Here is an 18,922-nt window from a genome sequence, read left to right as displayed (position 1 = left end):
GATAGGCGATATCCTAGAGACAGGGTTGGGATTGTAGCAGCAATCCAATCAATGTATGGCTAAAGTTTTCTAATGATAGTAATTTTTTCGTCGACCGCCCATCCACCTTGTGGCCCATATGACTAACGGTCTTGATCATACATACCTCATGTTTTGCCACGTGTACCGTGAGAGTAAACAGCAGACAATTTCATAGCTGCATGTTAGCATCTTCTAAAATGATTTTCGTGGGTCATCCCACATTGAATCATATGGGCCTGAGTTGGCCCAATCATCGCCAATCATTTCAGGGCCTAATTTTAGACGGGTTAATATTTGAAGTCCATGGACTGATAGACAGCCCACTTATATATAAAGGAAAGGAAATGGAGCTATAGATACTCTTGCCAACCAACGGCTGGAAAAGCCCTATCGCTCTTGTCCATAGTAGAAACTACAGCAATGAATGGCTACAGATTGAAATGAATCACAAGACCGTAACTAGCATGTGAGAGCCTGGCTCGGCTTTCGACCGGGCTTAGACCCATTAGCCTCGCCCGTGTCTCGGGCCTGGGTCCGAAACGATCTGGCCTAGCCAAAAATTGATAAAATTCCTATTTCGCCCTTGAATATTTGTAATCCATCTATTGATCATGTAGGTCACACATCACAAAGATACAGCCACATGGATGAACAAAATCAACTGTCTACATTTAAGATGAACGGGTTGCCTAATGAAAGATTAGAATGGCATATCCGTACATATGAAGTCCGGTCGAGAGGTGATGGCCGAGCCAGGCAAGGTTGGGATAAAATGATCTGAACGCAAGCCTTAAAATGATGTCGGGTTGGTTTCTGAATTTTTGTGGTCCACCTGAGATATGGATTTGCCTCGTTTTTTGGACCATGGCCTAAAATGGTCTTTCAGAACGGATGCACGGAATGGATAAACAACACATCCACCATCGAGGTGGGCCCACGGAGGGAACCGATCACAAACGTCTCTGTGATGTGTGAGACTGACTGCCATCCAAAAACCCTTCCATCACATGGGAAACGGATTGGCTAGTGACGCTGCCACCAGCCAGCCAGGTGGCTAGTGGTTGGTGCTCTGTGGGACCCACCATGATGTATGTGTTTTATCCACACTGTCCATTTATTTTTAAAGATAATTTTATGACTTGAACCCAAAAATGAGGTAGATCTAAGTCTAAGGTGGACCACACCATGAGTAAAGAGTAGTGATTGAATGTCCACCATTAAAAACCTCCTACCGCCCACTGTTATGGTTATTGACATCTAACCTGTTGATTAGGTCATACAGACTTGGATGAAGGGAAAAAAAATATATCAGCTTGATCCAAAAATTTTGGGGCCCCCAAGAAGTTTTTAATGGTAAGCGTTCAATCAACACTGTGCGGTCCACTTGAGATTTGGATCAACCTCATTTTTGGGCTCATACCATAAAATGATCTGGAAGAATGAGTGGACGGTATGGATGAAACGAATACATCATGGTGGGGCCCAGTCCACCGACCACAAGCCATTGGCTAGTGGCAGGGTGAGTAGCCAATCCGTTTCCCATCACGATTCACCTGTGTCACCCGTGTTAGGCCTAGATCCCAGAATCTATCCTGATCCCTAATTCAGGTGGCCCACACCAAAGGGAAAGATGGGGGACAATCAGGAGGGTGAGGCCCACCATAGAAACTTCCAGATAGAATGTGGCATCTAGAATGTTGTGTATATGCGATCCATCCTAGTCATCAGATCAACCCCACCGGTGATGAAGGGGCACCAAATGACCAAAACTCAGGTGGGCCACACTACGTGGACATCTAGGGTTTACATGTCATTTTACATTGCTCCTGGTGGTGTGTCCTACCTGAGCTTTGGATATATAAGGATGATTGTTGGAATGTATGATGAACAGGAGGCACACTAGATTCACGGTTTGGATTCCAATACACAGTACTGGTGGGCCCCACAGCTCAAATACATAGAACATATATGATCATTCCCCTAATATTGCACATCCTATAATATACATAATACAACTATCACAACAGATGGACTCGATCTGTCACCTTTCAACAAGTGGCCCCCCACCCAATAAATGAAATCAACCATCGTACACATGGCTACGTGTACGGTGGAGATTACCATTCACCATACTGTCTTGCAGATGGTAATCCACATCTACATACAACAAACATGAAAAGTCTTGAAAATTTCCATACAAGAGTTATTTAAAAATCCAAGAAATGAAACAACACTAACCATGCAAATGTCCATACTCCTTCACACCGTTGATCATTGGTGGGCCCCTGATCAAGCATCCAACCAATGATCTTCAAGTCTTCTTATTAGGTTCGAATACATACTTGATAATTGAGTCCTTGATCGAAAGCAGGTCCGGGAATTCCTTCTTTAGCTTGGATGCATCCAATTCGTTGTTACTCCGTTGGGCAACGATCACCTTCGCTTGTTCCTCCAGATTGAAGTTGGCCCACTTGAATTGAGGGTCGATGTAGTCCCTGTACATTTCCAAAATCTCATTGTGGCTGATCACGCCGGGATTCGTGAAATTCCAGATCCCACGGCAGTTACGCTTCGCCATCTCGATCGAGATTGGCAGGAGCTCATCAAGCACCGTCATGCTGTTTGGTATGTTGACCACCTTATTGTAACGGCTGATCTTGGTGATGAAGTTGCGTGGATTGCTCAGATCGGACGAGATCGGCATTCGGACCCTGAGTGTGCACACATTTTCGTACTCCCTCAGGAGCTCCTCTACCTGCAAAATTACCGTAGATTGTATACACATACGTACACATACGTATTTCAAGATCTCAACTGTATACATGTAGTAGTACATCGCTTGTAGTAATAGCTTTCACAACAGTTTAAAAACCCGAGTTGACTCACCTAATTCAACTCGACTCGACCAGATTTCACCAAGACTCAGGGATGAACTCCATCTGGTCATAACTCGGTCAATCAAACAAGTTTCTCGATCGAGTTGACTCGACTCGACTGGGTTTTGGGTCGGGTTAGGTTTTCATGCTTCTAGACTATTGTTTGTACAAATGTATGTAAGATAATGCATACTATATATACCTTCCAATTGTGCCACATGCCCATGAATCTTGGCCTTCAATTTGATGGGCCACCTCTAAAATTAAATGGGTGTAGCCCAAAATTTGCACTGAACAAATAATCTTAAAATCCAATCAATGGACTTTATGTGGCCATCCAAAACCATGCTATTGATCAGATGATAAGGACCATCTGATGGACACATGTTTATTGAAGGCTATGGATCATTGAATGATTAGTCAGTATAGGTGGGCGTGTGAGTAAATTGAATAATATTGGAGATGCTTAAACATATATACCAAATCTCATTCTATATGGTAATCTAGACACTGTGCGTCGTTCAACACCAGTGGTTGAGGGTTCCTTACTCTTTTTTCTTTTTTTTTTTTGTTAATAACCTCACATTGAGTCTGGTAATGTTGTAAGCATAGGGCCCACTTTAATGGACGTGTTAGATATCCACTCAGTTCATCCGTTTTCCCAGCTCATTTTAGAGCATTGGCCCAATAATGAACCCAATCCAAATCTCATGTAGACCACACTACAGGAAATAGTGGTAAATAATGTTCTTACCATTAAAAACCTCCAATGGTCCACTGTAATATTTATTTGACATCCAACCTGTTGATGAGGTCACATAGACCAGGATGAAGGGAAACACAAAGACCAGATTGCACCAAAACTTTTGTGGCCCCCGAGAAGTTTTTAATGGTGGGCATTTATTCACCATGTTTCTCATTGTGTGGTCCACCTGAGATTTGGATCTGCTTCAATTTTAGGTTCATGCCCTAAAATGAGCTAGAAAATGGATGAAAGGTGTGGATATGCAACACATACATCAATGTGGGTCACAATTACGGCCAGCAACAATTTGGTTCCCTATGCTCCTGCCTCTTGCCGGAGGCAGATTGGTGAGCGAACCCAACTCCATGTGCGGAGGTCTACTGCGATGTTCCTTTAAAATTCACTTCATTCATCTATTTTACAAGATCATGTTAGGAGGTGGGCCCCAAAATGAGGTATATCCAAGCTTAAGTGGCCACGTTGAAGGAAATAATGGAGCTTGAACAACTCCCATTGAAATCTTTCCAGCGCTCAGTATGCTGATTACATGACATCCGAACTAACCATAAATTCATTCCTAGATCCATAAGATCATATGAAAAAACCGGTGGATAGGTGGATGTTTCAAAAAATCAATGTAAGCTTGGTGACTATTTCAATAGAGGAGGTACAATACCACTGATTCAGGTAGTGTGACCCACTTGAGTGTTGGATGTATCTCATATTTAGACAAACAACCTAAAATGAGCTGAAAAAAAATGGTGGACAAGGTAGATTTCTCAAAAATATCATGGTGGGACACTCCATTGTTTGAGCTCCTCCCTTAAGATGGTGGGGGTTCAATAACAATGTTTCAAATTGCTTGGTCTACTTGCATTTTGCATCTTCATTATATTTTAGCCACTGATTGAAATAAGTTGAAAAATTGGTGGACATGTTGGATTCTCACAAACATCATGGTGGGTCATACAACAATGGGTGCAGTTCAATGGTGGGCATTCAATATCAATGGTGTAAGTCATGGGGCTCACATGAGCATTGGATCTACATTATATTTGGGCCCACCTCCTAAAATAGGATGAATAAAATGGTTGACTGGGTGGATTTCTAAAAAATATCACGAGTAAATTCTGCAACTGGCACATTCATTCATCATATTAGATCACACTCCTGGCCATGATGACAGTTTAAGTTACTTTTCATGAGTTAAAAATCAATAAAAAAATAACTAAAAAAATGATTTACTTTATTTAATAAATTACTTATTTAAGTTTATTAATCAAACTAACTTAATTTTTTTTTAAAAAGTAGCTTATTGACTTAAATAAGTTTTTTTTTAAAAAAAAATTACTTATTTGGTGGTGTCTGAACGGGCCCTAAATGACTCAATTCGATACTTGATAAAATTTCTTTTTTATTTTTGAAAGATCATTGAATATATTATTACTTCCGAGAGGGCCTAAAGTGTAAAAAACCAAGACGGGAGTAAAGCTTGAAGAAAATATAAAAACCTATTAATTTTAATTTATTTAATGCATGTGAAATCCAATCCTTCCAAGAGCTTGGTCTAACCATAAGGATCTCCTAATGAAAAAGCCAACCCTATCTACTAATCAAATGTGCCGCACTATTAAAACACTATGTATCCATTGATAAATAGTAAAATAAATACGTGGTCCACTCGATCAGTATATATGGCAGATTATTCCACAAGGTGATCCGGATGGTTAGACCAAGCTCTTGAAAGGATTGGATTTCACATGTTAGACAGCTGAAAGTTAACTCAGTCGAGTTCTGAGTCAACTCACTGAGTTTTAGAACTATCCCACACGCATCAAGCATACCACAATCAAAATCAATAGAGAATTAGGGTTTTTACCATAGCCTTGGTCTTGGAATAATAAGAACCCATGAAATTCGGCTTATCTTCCTCCTTAAAACCAATACCAGATCCTTCCTTGTGCTCACTATCATACTCGAATATACACCCAGTAGCAAAATTCACCACCAGAAGTCCTTGATCCTTACAAACATCTGCCAACGTCAGAGTCCCAACCACATTCGTCCGAATCGTCTCCACCTTATGCGACTCACACCAATCCACGTTCGGCCTTCCCGTCACACCGGCAGCATTAAAAACATGTGTTGGTTTCACCCTCTTTATATCATCCAAGATCGTCTTCCGATCTTCCAACCGTCCTCTCCCATACTCAAACTCAATCTTACCATCTCTACACAGATTCCCAAGTAACCCTCCAATCCACCCCGTCCGTCCATAGATCAAGAACTTTAATCCTGACCCTTCGTTAGGAATGGCATGGCCCACCGAACCTGGATACTCGATGAAGTACATATCATCATAAGCAAGCCCCACCATCGACATTCTAGGGTGAGGAAGGAGTGCTCCAGTTACATCTCCCCACCAATCTGGATTTTTGGTATACCATTCCATTGTCATTTTCAGACCATCTTCCCATGTAGTTCTCTCTTCCCATCCTAGCTTCTTGAGCTTTTGATCATCCAAGAAATATCGTTTGTCATTGAACGGACGGTTCTCGACGAACTTGATTACACTGCTTGCATCTTGATGGAAGAGCTTGCACACATCTTCCGCCACGTCGATCACCCTCCTTTCTCTCTTGGTACCAATGTTGTACACGTGGCCCACCGCACCTTGGTGGAGGATCACCTCAAAAGCCTCTGCCACGTCCTCGCAATAGAGGTAGCTCCTCACGTTCGACCCATCTCCATGAATAGGCAACGGCTCGCCTTTCATCGCTAGCAAGATGAACTTAGGGATGAGCTTTTCCGGGAACTGATTGGGTCCGTAGACGTTATTTCCACGTGTGGTGATTGTAGGAAGGCCGTACGATTGGCGGTAGGCCATTACAAGCATTTCAGCTCCGGCTTTGGTGGCTGAGTAGGGGTTAGTAGGGAGGAGCTGGGATGCTTCTGGGTTGCCCACGTCAGCATACACGTCAGTCTCGCCGTAAACTTCATCGGTGCTGACGTGGATGAATCGGTTGATCTGACGAGTGACCTTGCAGGCCTCGAGTAGAACATGGGTTCCGTAGATGTTGTTGTTGGTGAATTCAAAGGAGTTGCCGAATGAATTGTCGACGTGGGTCTGGGCTGCGAAGTGCATGATGGTGTCGATGCCTTCAGCGACGAGGAGATGGTTGACGAGATCTGCACTTGCGATATCGCCTTTTACGAACTTGAAATTGGAGGAAGAACGAGCGGGGATGAGGTTTTTGAGGCTGGAGCAGTAATCTAGCTTATCAAGGGCTACTATCTTGTAGTTGGGGTAGTTTCTGATTAGACGGTTGGTAAGGTGGGAGGCGATGAAGCCAGCAGCGCCAGTTATGAGGATTGTCCTCGGCGTGTATTTGTCTGGTTGGGATGACATTTCTGCGTTTCTTCTTTTTCCCTACTGTAATGATAGAAGAAGAGGATGTAGATGAGATTATGGTTGCGGTAGAGTGGAATGATACGTTGTTTTTAAAATACCTCAACAAATTAAAAAGGGTCAGAGTCCTGTAATGATGTAATCGTGGGGTGTACTTTTAATGTATTTGTTAGATATCCACTCCGTTCATCTGTTTTGGTAAATTATTTTAGAGTAGTTGCCAGATAATGAACTTGATCCAAATCCCAGGTGGACCACACCATGGAAAACAATGGTAATTACTGTTCACCATTAAAAGCCTCCTTGGGCCCACTGTAATATTTATTTTCCATCCAACCTGTTGGTAAGTTCGCATAGACATGGACGGAGGGAAACACAAAAACCACCTTGCTCCTAAACTTTTGTGGCCTCGAGAAGTTTTTAATGGTGGGTATTTATTCACCATGTTTTTTATGGCGTGGTTCACCTGAGATTTGGATGCTTTATTTTTGAGCTTATGTCATAAAATGAGCCGGCAAAATGGATGGAAGACATGAATGTGCAGGGCATATATTAAGGTGAGTCCACAATAAGATATTCTTGTTTGTTGCATTATGATTGGGCCACTTTATCACAGGTTATATTTAATGCAGCTGCTTACAACATCATCGATGACATGGACTAATCATGATGGTGGAAAATAGAAATTTTCTCTTTGTTGCGATCAAAAGATCTAGATTCTTTGTTTCCCTTTGCTCTGGTCATCTTGTCGGAGGCAGATTGATGAGTGAAGCCAACTCCACATGCGTAGATTCACCGTGATGTTTCTTAAAAATTCACCCCATCCATCCATATAATGGCCTTAGGAGGAAGGCTAAAAAATGAGGCAGACCTAAAACTTAAATGGGGAAGTAATGGAGATTGACAATTACCATTGAAATCTTCCCAAGGCCTATTATGCTGATTATATGACATCTAAATTAATTGTTCATAAAGTCATTCCTAAGCCCATGAGATATAAAGAAACCAGTGGACAGGTGGATATTTTAAAAAATCAATACAGGCCTCGTAACTATTTCAACAGTGAAGGTTCAATATAATTGATTCTAGTGTGACCCATTTGAGTGTTAGATCTATCTCATATTTAGGTCCATGCCTAAAATGAGCTGACAAAAGGTGGACATGGTGGATTCCTTGAAAACATCATGGTGAGACACGGCAGTTTTTTGAGCTCTGGTTTACTTGAGTTTCGAATCTTCATTATATTTTGGCCCACTAATTAAAATCAGTTGAAAAACTGATGGATGGGTAGATTGTCAGAAACATGGGCCGCACAACAATATGTGTGGTTCAATGATAGGCATTCAATACCATTGTTGTAAGTCATGTGGTCCATTGAGTGTTGGATATACATTATATTTGGGCCCACCTCCTAAAATGAGATGAATAAAGTAGTTGGTAGAGTAGATTTCTTAGTCACGGGTGAATTTTGCAACATGGCACATCCATTCATCATGATTAGAGCACACTCTCCATAGAGACGACTTTTAAGTTAAAATAGCTTAAGAAAATAAGTTACTTTATTAAATAAGTTGCTTATTTAAGTTGATTAATCAAACAAACTTATTTAAGAAAAGTATCTTATTGACTTACATGCGTTAAAAAAGCTACTTGATTATTTGGTGGTATTCAAATGAGCCCTTAATGACTAGTGGTCTAATTGAAAGTTTGGCCCTTGATAGAGTAGAATGGAAGATCATGACTCATGTAACTGACCCCAATTAATTGGGATAAGCATTAAATGATGATGATTTAGTAGTTGTGATCATCCTTTCTAATGCATGGAGAAGTGTAGGTGTGCTTGAGATCCAGGTTATTCATTTTCTGGGGCCCATTTTCTATGTTCTGTGGCCCAAAAATTAGGCCTGTACGGTTATAATAAGGGCCAAAAAGTTAAGCCAGAGCACATACGAAGTGGTTCCTGCCTTGGGAATGCCAGATCTTCTACATATGTGCAACATTGGGTTCCTTTCTTCCAGTGACAATGGATTGATATTTCTTGAGGGTCTGGTAACATTATTTAAGGTTTTAGTTGGGTGGGAATGGGTCTAGGCTGCCTGCTGATCAACTGGTTGGTTGCATCTTAGGCTGTCTGTCTAAGCTAAATTGGGAATGGATTGGGCTCCGGCTAGAAATTATGGCTCATTTAAGTAAATTGTCAGGTTTAGGTTCAACTCTACCGCATCAAAGTGCAATGGTGAGGATAACAAACATATGGTCAATGAAATAATCAGTAACAATGGATGAAGCAACAATCAACCTTTTAGAAGTTCAACAGTTGCAAATGCACTGTCGTAAAAGAGGTGGAAGTTGATGCCCCATACACAAAAGATTGTAAAACATGGAAAGGTTAGATGTAGTTTTCTAAAATTCCACCCTCTGAATGAAAACTTGATCAGACCATAGAGATGCACTGTGAAGGCAGGTCATCGTAATGGGCTATTATTTTCCTAAACTCAAAAACAGAGTCAAGGATGTTTTCATGGATAGCCGTGATTGAAAGAATTCAGGCCAGACCAAGGGGTCTAACACTCACTATAGCTTCAAATAACTATAATCTTGCAACAGGTTATATCCGTTTCGCACATATAATATGTCATTGGAAAGTAATTGATGAGGAATACATCTTAACTAATGCAAAAGGCCATTGGCCCTCAAATAGTTTTTCAAAACTCAATCATTCTAAGATTCAAATATGAATTTTAAGTTAAACTTTATTGTTTTTAATAAGTTATATATGTTTTTGTTATTTTGAGATGTTTTAGGATGTAGTGAGTCAAGAAATCACATAATAGTTTTTGTTTTTGGACTAAAAAGTTTATTATGTAGGAAAAGTTATGAATCTATGTCTTATATAAGTTATATTAATTAAGGACATTGTAAACATAGATGGTCCATTATTATTCTTTTTTAGAGGTTCCTATTTTGTGGATTCACAGTTTAATTATCACAGAAGAATAAAAAGGTAACCTCTTCCTCTCTTTACTCCACACACCTGCTAGAAACCATCTGATTAATGAAATATTTGAGACAACTAAAATAGATAATATATAGTCAAGGTTCAAAGTCTGCACTAATGAGAGGTTAGGATTGTCTAAGGGATTTCCCACTATTTGGACAGTTTAACTTAAGTTATATGTATGACCCATATAAAATTGGTATATGCATGTGTATGGAGGCATCACATGATATATTATCAAATAGCTTCCGACCATCCTTTTAGATCCCAACTTTTACAGGAAGATGAGGTCATCTCAGCTCAATCGACGGCTTAGGCTTGAGCATCAGTGGCCCATTACTAACCTCAGATTAAAGAAGTAATTTAAGATTAACCAGCTTTAGATCAGACAAAAAGTAAAAAAGTGATAAAAATAAACAAATTAAATTATTTTTTTTTCCTCAAAAAAATCTCCCCACTTCTCTCCATATGGTATGTGTGACATCCACTCCCTTTATCTGGTACATTCTTGGATGATATCCCTGCAGCTAAAAAACCAACTAGATCCACAACTCAATGGGCCACACCACATAGAACATTGGTGATGCGACACTGTGTGTGGCCACCAATGTGTTATAACTTTCATCAAATCTGTTAATCAAGTTTTACACACCAAGATGAAAAGAAAAATATAAAAATCAACCTGATCGAAAACTCAGATGGGCCACACTGTAAACATAAAAGTTTTAGGCACAAACTTTTATGTTCCTACTGGTATGGCCTGCCTAAGTTTGTCATTAGGCCTATCATTTATGTAGACTGTGAGAGTGGATTTTACATATACAACATGTTGGGCCCATGGATTAGAATTTACGTATAGAACATGTTGGCCCACAGAGGTCAGGTGTTTTATGACGGGAATATTCTCCGTGACCCTTTTTATGTGTAACATAAAACACCAAATTTCTGTGGTGCCCACCAGTTTTATTTGTAAAATTCACTCCATCCATTAGGTTTTTCCTGGAATCTAAGCCCTCAGGGTACAAATCAGCCACATCAACTCAGGTGGGCCACACCAACGGAACACTGAGGATAGAATGTCAACTATATATAGGTTTGTATGTGGAGTCACCATGGTCTACAACTCAGGTGGGCCATAGGTTTGTGTGCGTGGGTCACCATGGGGATAGGATAACAACCATAGGTTTGTGTGTGTGGGTCACCATGGTGTCCCATCATAGATTACTTATTCTTCTAAATAATCACTTTCTATTAGGCAATCCTGACAATCCCATCCATTGGTTGGAGAAAAATAGGTCTAATCTAGGATGGATTTGATCATCATATCAGTCTCACTTTTACGTGCTAGCCTTTGAAATATGTTGTAGACTTAATTGACGGTTTAGATCAATCTAGTGGAATCTCAAATTTTTTCTAATGCAACTAAGAGCACTATAATTAAAATGTTCTGAGAGAACGAGCATTTCTCGATATTATTTATACATTCTTCCCCATTTTTTTAAAATTTTCTGTCCTAACCAGTTTTAAGAAACTGCTAAAGCCGTTAATCTCAAATTGCTTGTTTAATCCGACGGTTAGTAATTGGCAACTGATGCTCGAGCCTAAGTCGAAGTTGAGGTGAGAAAGCCTTCAGGAAAATCATATGGTGTTAAACACCTATATCCAAAACTGATTGTGGATGATCAATGCCACCGTTTGATGCAATATTCACCCACAGCAAAGCTTCGGTGTGGGTGATATCAACCAATAACAAATCTACTCAATTGACCCAAAAAAAAAAAAAGACCATTGGATAGAGAGAGAGAGAGAGAGAGAGAGAGAGAGAGAGAGATCTTACTATTGTAGATAGCGGCTGTAGAGGTGTTATTTGAAATGGTGGAAGAAGCTTAAAGAAGTTCGTTATGTTAAGATTGATTAAATCTGAAGAACTTCAGAAATGGAATGATGGCTGAAAGTCTGAAAGTCTTAGTTAGTTAGAGAGAAAGTAGGCATGTCTTAAGAGAGAAAGTGAAAGAATTTCCTTTTCCCTCCATTGCAACTGAAGGTCGAAATGTATCGTCACCCACTGGGGCACACGTGTTGAAAATTTTCTGATAATTCAGACCGTTTATATTTCATTTATTATCATAAATAAGATATTAGTCCAAATTGATGATTCATGGATCATCTTAGCCTTCGATTTTTAGATCCAATTAAGGCCTAGAGAAAAATTTCTTTTCATTATTATAAATTTTTCTACAGATAGTGACTATAATGTTATCTCATGTGAAAATGTTTTCATAAAATGGACGGTTCCGATCACCGAAATACTTAACATGTGGACCTTGTGGGCTGCGACATACGCTGGTTTGTGTGTTGCGAAAGAGTAAAAAACACATTGAAAGAACGTGGACAAGTTCCGCGCGGGATAGAGAAACAAGGGAGGTAGTTACAAGGACAGGGCGGAAGGCGTGGGAACGTCCCACCTCCCACGTCCTCTTTGGATGTATGAATGTAGCAGGCATACAGGTTACATCTCTTCAGTTACAGTTGGCAAGTAACTCAAATCCAAACCGTCCAAATTTGGAACATACAGTAGATTGATTGTTTGAATAAAATGATGATTGATTAGGACAATATATGCACTTGATTAATGAACATTTTTATATCCAAATTGGACTGTTTAATGCCTCCGACTTTTATGGTCCATTAGATGCGGACCAATCAAACCAAATCTTATCATGCTTTCTGTGTAATGTCGAGATTATAATCTACTTATTAGTGGGTCCCACTAATTGCTCGGTTCTGATTTGAAGTACGTGACACGTGTATGGCAAAGGGCTGCACCATAGGGAACGTTGATGGTCTGCCGCGACTAACCATGATCTGTTCACAGCTTACTAGTGTAAACGTGGCTGTGCGGTTTTTGAATGGTGGATCGGAGCCTTTCAGTTTCAGGGTGGCCCTCAGATGAGGAAATTATATGGTAGAATGGACTCCATCATGGTATGATAGTGCTACCAATTCACCGTCCACGTGGAAAGGTAAAGAATCGCCCAATCTGGACCTTCAAATTGGTCGATCCCACGATGTATCGATTAAAAAAAATGATTCGACGGATTTAATTGGATCCTTTCAAATGGACGGTATATGCAAGCAATTGATGTTCAGGGGAAAGGTGAGAGAAAAAGGATGGCTAGGATTGTTCGATTGATGTGATCTTGGACAGTTTGCCATCAAAGGCAGAGTAGACTAAGTGGACCCGATCGCTTACATTCCTGTCACATGTACGGTGAAAAGCGGTTATACCATCGCTCAATCTTAACATTCCCCAAAACGAAAAACTACTAACAGCCCGTATTGTGTAGGCCATTTAATAGGTCCTAACTGTAAGGGCCATGAATAATTTAATTAATAAATATATATATATATATATAATTTTATTTTTATTATTATTTATTTATTTTAAATCTACTTTATCTCCTATCTTATCTAAAATTTTAACTCGTTTAGTTTAAATATATCTCTAAATACTCTTCACATCTCTCAAGATAAAAAGAGTTCTAGTTAAACTAAAATATTAACAAAAAGGCTACCTGTGACAATAGAAAAAGGGAGAAAGAAAATTTTGGAGTGCTTACATCGGGTATGTATATCGTCCTCAATCTAATATTTTTATATATCTAATATAAATTAATTCGGTGAATGCAATGAACGGTGTGGATTGGTCACACGTTCATTGTATTGGATTATGGGTGGAGGCCCTTTAAAGGTGAGGTGAACCTAAAATTATGTAATTGTAGTTGGTGCGCGTCTAATCAAATTAGATTTGGTCTGTACGGATCATATGATCCCTAAGGCCAAAATATACAAAGGCCCTAATATTCAGATCAATCTAACCATCAGATGGGCCACATTAGTTAGACCTAGAAGTGTTTGATAAAGGAATCTTGGATATTTTGCGCAAGTGTTACTATCACTTGGCGTAGAAGGTCAAGATGGGCCATAGGTGAATGTGTGGTTAGATCCACACCACTCCTCAAATGCATAGAGGTAAAACATGACAAGACCTCAAGAATCTGAATGATCTGACCATTCGATGGACCACCCTGATCAAGTAATTATCATTCAATTTTAAAATCTTATGAGGGAGAAAAAAATAGAATATAAATTTGAATTATTTAATTATTTTGGATCTGACCACTAGGATGTTAATCAAAGGTGGGCCCCACCATGTAATACAAATATATGAATAATAATACCGTTGATATAATTGATAGGACCCCGACATTCAAATCAACCTAATTACATTGCAGAGTCAATACTACCAAACTCAGGTGAGTGACCCAACTTGTCTCATAATTCATTAAAATTAAAATAAATCATTGTGATTGTTTGATTTATTTACTAGTTTGAATATTTTGATATGATGATTGTACGATAAATTTATAAGTGAATATTTTAATTGAGACAACTATGCTAAATATGAAAAATACGCATTTACTTATCATCCCTCATTCATTGCATTGCATAATGCATGGTTGATCCTATGGGCCCTCCCTGGAAGAAATGTCGATCCTGGTAGAGCGTTACCAGATGCGAGATATGCTCAAGCCTACCGAAAGGTGGAAGCCTACCCAACGGGTGGATGCGGGTTGACGACCTCCAACCTAAGCAGATGGACGATCACTCCATCTGATGCATTCATACCCCATTTTACATTCATATCTTTGTACATGTATTTTTGCATTATTTTAATTATTATGATTATGAACCATGCTGGGTTATATCACTAAGCCTGGCCAGCTTATATTTTTTTATTGATGGAAAAACCATACAGAGGAGCCATTAGCAGATGACGTGGCGCAAGAACCGGAAGGATCTACTGTACCTGAACACGACCCACCTAAATCATGGCCATACTTATTTGAGGATGAAGTGCCTGCATTAGAAAATTTTTAATTATATGTTTTATTTTGTTAGCACAGCTTAATTAACGAATAATACATACTGGTATTTATTTTGTGACTTTAAGGAATTATTTAGCTTTATTTCTTGGGACCAATATTAACATGGAATAAATATCATTATAGTGTAATGGTATAATAAATGAATAATTTTAAGGTTTATTTTATTTTAAGGATTATTAAGATTTATAAATGCTTAGTTGATTAGTGTTATGTATTATGTATGTGTGATTGAGATTATGGTGGACTTTATATTGAATGTAAATATCACATGTGATTAAACTGATTAAAGAATTAAGTTGGTATACTTTGTGTATAAGTTACGAACCAAAACTCGGGTCTGAGGGTGCACACTCTGTACCCGGATTTTGGGGCGTGACAGTTTGGTATCAGAGAAAAAAATAATAATAATAAAAATAATTTAATACCGCAAGTGACCTGTAGGGTATGAACCCCATACATGCATAATGTATAGGTCCTTGGAATTAGAAACTTACAACTTTCTATTATAGTGTTTTTATATAATGAAATAAAAAAATTATATATATATATAATTTATAATTCATTTATTATTATATGAAGTGAAAATTTAACTTATTTATATAATTATATTCATTGGAGACGTAAATCTGGACTTTTGAATAAATTTTAAAGTAATTTAAGTTGTAATGTACTGCTGGACAGCAATGGACAGTAGAAATCACTTATATTGAAAAAAATGTAACTAAATAAATACAACTCCGATTAAGCTGATTCAAAAGCCTAATCGTAGATATAGAAGTCTAAATTCAATAAAAAAATAATTGAATAATTTAAATATGACAGATACTATACTGATTTTAGGAATTAGTACAGACTGGTTAAAAATCGTCTAAATCTGAACAAGTCTGATTGCAGCAATTTTTGAAAATTTTGTAGTTGTCTGATTGAGCTGAAATTTTGTGAAAATGTTGTATGTTCATGTAAAAACTTTCAGAAAAATTTTGAGTTATATTTGAAATTTTTAACCATATAAACCAATGATTGGAATAGTAGCCACGGATAGTGGACTGGTTTATTTATAATGTAGCACAACTAACTTGATGATTTGTAGAATTTTTCTTTGTTAATAATGCTGACATATTTTTATAATATTAGAGAATCTATAAATTTTACTGAATTATTAATAATTTATCTTATAGAAGTTATGGCCCCTAAGAAGACACATAGTATTCGTGATTTAATACCATCCGTAAGTGCACCTCTCCCAAATACTCCCTTACCAAATCCTTCTATTCCCGAAGAATCTGGAACAGCTCCTGATGAGCAAGACGAGAATGAAGTCAATAAAGCAGGGCAAGCTCCTCCATCGCCTCCTCCTCCAGTTAACATGGCAGATGTTGGACCTAGTACGCAAATCCCGTTATCCTCAACCACTATTCGAACTAACCTCGCAGGACCAAATGTTCAGCCGTGGGATGTTGCCTTTGGGTTGGTAGCACAAATGGCGGGAATGCTAAAACAACAACAGGAACAGTTCGCCGTTCAGTGGGACATGTTAGCCACCTTAAATCAGACACCTCAACATCAACGGAACACATCTTCACTAAGGTTTGATCAACCTCGTGAGGTAGATTTGCTTGAAAGGTTTTCAAAGTTACGACCACCAGTATTCAAGGGTACATCTGACCCATCAATAGCAGAAGATTGGTTAAAGCAGATTGAGAAAGTACTAGAAGCCATGAACTGCCCTGATGATCAGAAAGTTAGACTGGCATCCTTTATTCTTCAGGGCGAAGCTGATGTATGGTGGAGAGCTGCAAAGAGAATGGTTCCAGCTAATCATGTGTGGACTTAGAATGAATTTCAGGAAAAGTTCTGTGAGAAACATTTTCCTAAAGCGTACCGCATCCAAAAAATGGTGGAATTTTCAAAGCTAGAACAAGGTTCCATGTCAGTAGCCCAGTATGAAGCAAAATTTGCTGAATTAGCAGGGTATGTGCCAAAAGTAATGGAAGATGAAGATTATAAGATTACAAAATTTGAAGAAAGGTTATGACATAATATCAGAACAAAATTTTGTTGTGTGGATGTGAAGAAATACTCAGAAGTAGTCGATGAGGCCTTACAAGCAGAACAAGATACAGAGCGGTTTCTCAAATCTCGTGTACAGTTAAAAGAAACAGGACAAAGATATAGGCCGTCACTTACCCAACACCAACCACCAGAGAAGAAACCTAGAATGGAAATTCAATCATCAAACCGAGAACCCAAGAGCGATATTTTTCAGGAAATTATGCGTGCTGTGGTAAGTATGGTCACATGGCTCAGGTGTGCAGAACTAAGATGAGAGATATGGGTATAACGCATCTTCAACAGATACCACCGCGATTGCAACTTCCAGTATCATCTCAACCAACAAGTCAGACATCACAAGCATCTCATACCCAACCGCCTCGACCACAGCAGAATCAGCAAAATCGACCATCTCCATCAATTCCTCAAGGCCAAGGGAATCATCCCAACAGGCAACAGCCACCACGTGCACGGGTTTATTCCATCTCATCTAAAGAGAATCTAAAAGAAAATAATAACGTTGTGGAAGGTATGATCGAAATGCATGGTACTTCGATTTTTGTATTATTTGATTCTGGGGCTACTTTATCTTTTATTTCATCGTCGTTAGTATCTCGGTTAAGATTGAAGTCAAAAATCCTAGATAAGCAAATTTTGGTAGAATCTCCCATCGGCAAGTCAATTATTTTGGATAAAATCTGTAAATCTATTCCCCTTATGATAAGCGATATTCCTATATTAGCTAATTTAATAGAAATGAGTATGGCGGGATACGATGTTATTCTCGGAATGGATTGGCTTACTCGAAATCATGCAACGTTGGATTGTTATGCGAAGACAGTTACTTTTGCAGCGCTAGGAAGAGAACCAATTATGATTCAAGGGAAGAAGAAGAATGAGAAGATCGAGCGTGTTATGACATTGATTGGTAATGAGAAACAAGAAAAAACAGTGGATTTGATTCCAGTTGTGCAGGAATATCCTAAAGTTTTTCAAGATATACCAGGACTACCACCTCGGCGAGAAGTGGATTTTAGTATCAATCTCTTACCAGGATCGGCACCAATATTTATGTCTCCATATCGAATGACGCTTATTGAATTGAAGGAACTGAAGGAGCAGCTGGAAGATTTGAGGTCCCGAGGATTTATTCGACTAAGTACTTCTCCTTGGGGTACGCCAGTACTTTTTGTAAATAAAAAGGATGGCACTCGACGGTTGTGTATTGATTATCGTCGCTTAAATCAGATGACGATTAAAAACAAGTATCCATTACCCCGTATAGATGATTTGTTTGATCAGTTGAAAGGAGCTCGATATTTTTTTAAGATCGATTTGAGATCAGGTTACCACCAATTACGTGTTAAAGAAGAGGATATCTGTAAAACTGCTTTTAGAATACGTTATGGTCATTATGAATTCTTGGTCATGCCGTTCGGGTTGACCAATGCACCTGCAGTATTTATGGACCTGATGAATAGGGTATTCCAGCTTTATCTGGATAACTTTATCATCGTGTTCATTGATGACATTCTGATTTGCTCGAAGACCAATGAAGAGCATGAGCTATATCTAAGGACGGCGTTGCAGACTTTAAAAGATAACCAGTTATATGCTAAGTTTTCTAAGTGTGAGTTCTGAAAAGAGAGTGTTAAATTTCTTGGGCATATTGTTTCAGAAAAAGGTATTGCGGTTGACCCTATGAAGATCGAAGCTGTAGTGAAGTGGGAACAACCCGCAAGTGTGTCAGAAGTTAAAAGCTTTCTTGGGCTCGTTGGGTATTATAGAAGGTTTATTAAGGATTTTGAAGATTGTCGGAGCACTAACGAGTTTAACTCGAAAAGGAGTGCCCTTCAAGTGGACTGAAAAGTG

At 38.8% G+C, this 18,922-nt stretch overlaps 1 protein-coding gene across 1 annotated transcript; it reads right to left on the bottom strand.

Annotated features, from left to right (window-relative positions):
* Positions 1–2,309: 2,309 nt before the first annotated feature.
* On the bottom strand, positions 2,310–7,084 carry LOC131256135 (trifunctional UDP-glucose 4,6-dehydratase/UDP-4-keto-6-deoxy-D-glucose 3,5-epimerase/UDP-4-keto-L-rhamnose-reductase RHM1-like). The gene is made up of 2 exons (XM_058257184.1): positions 5,522–7,084; positions 2,310–2,776 (listed from the first exon to the last, which is right to left on the bottom strand). The coding sequence occupies exons 1-2, from the start codon at positions 7,049–7,051 to the stop codon at positions 2,333–2,335; spliced, it is 1,974 nt and encodes a 657-aa protein (XP_058113167.1). The 5' UTR covers positions 7,052–7,084; the 3' UTR covers positions 2,310–2,332.
* Between the last annotated feature and the right edge of the window lie 11,838 nt (positions 7,085–18,922).

Source organism: Magnolia sinica, chromosome 9, assembly GCF_029962835.1.
Source record: "Magnolia sinica isolate HGM2019 chromosome 9, MsV1, whole genome shotgun sequence".
Taxonomy (NCBI): domain Eukaryota; kingdom Viridiplantae; phylum Streptophyta; class Magnoliopsida; order Magnoliales; family Magnoliaceae; genus Magnolia; species Magnolia sinica.
This window is presented reverse-complemented; position numbering and strand designations above follow the sequence as displayed.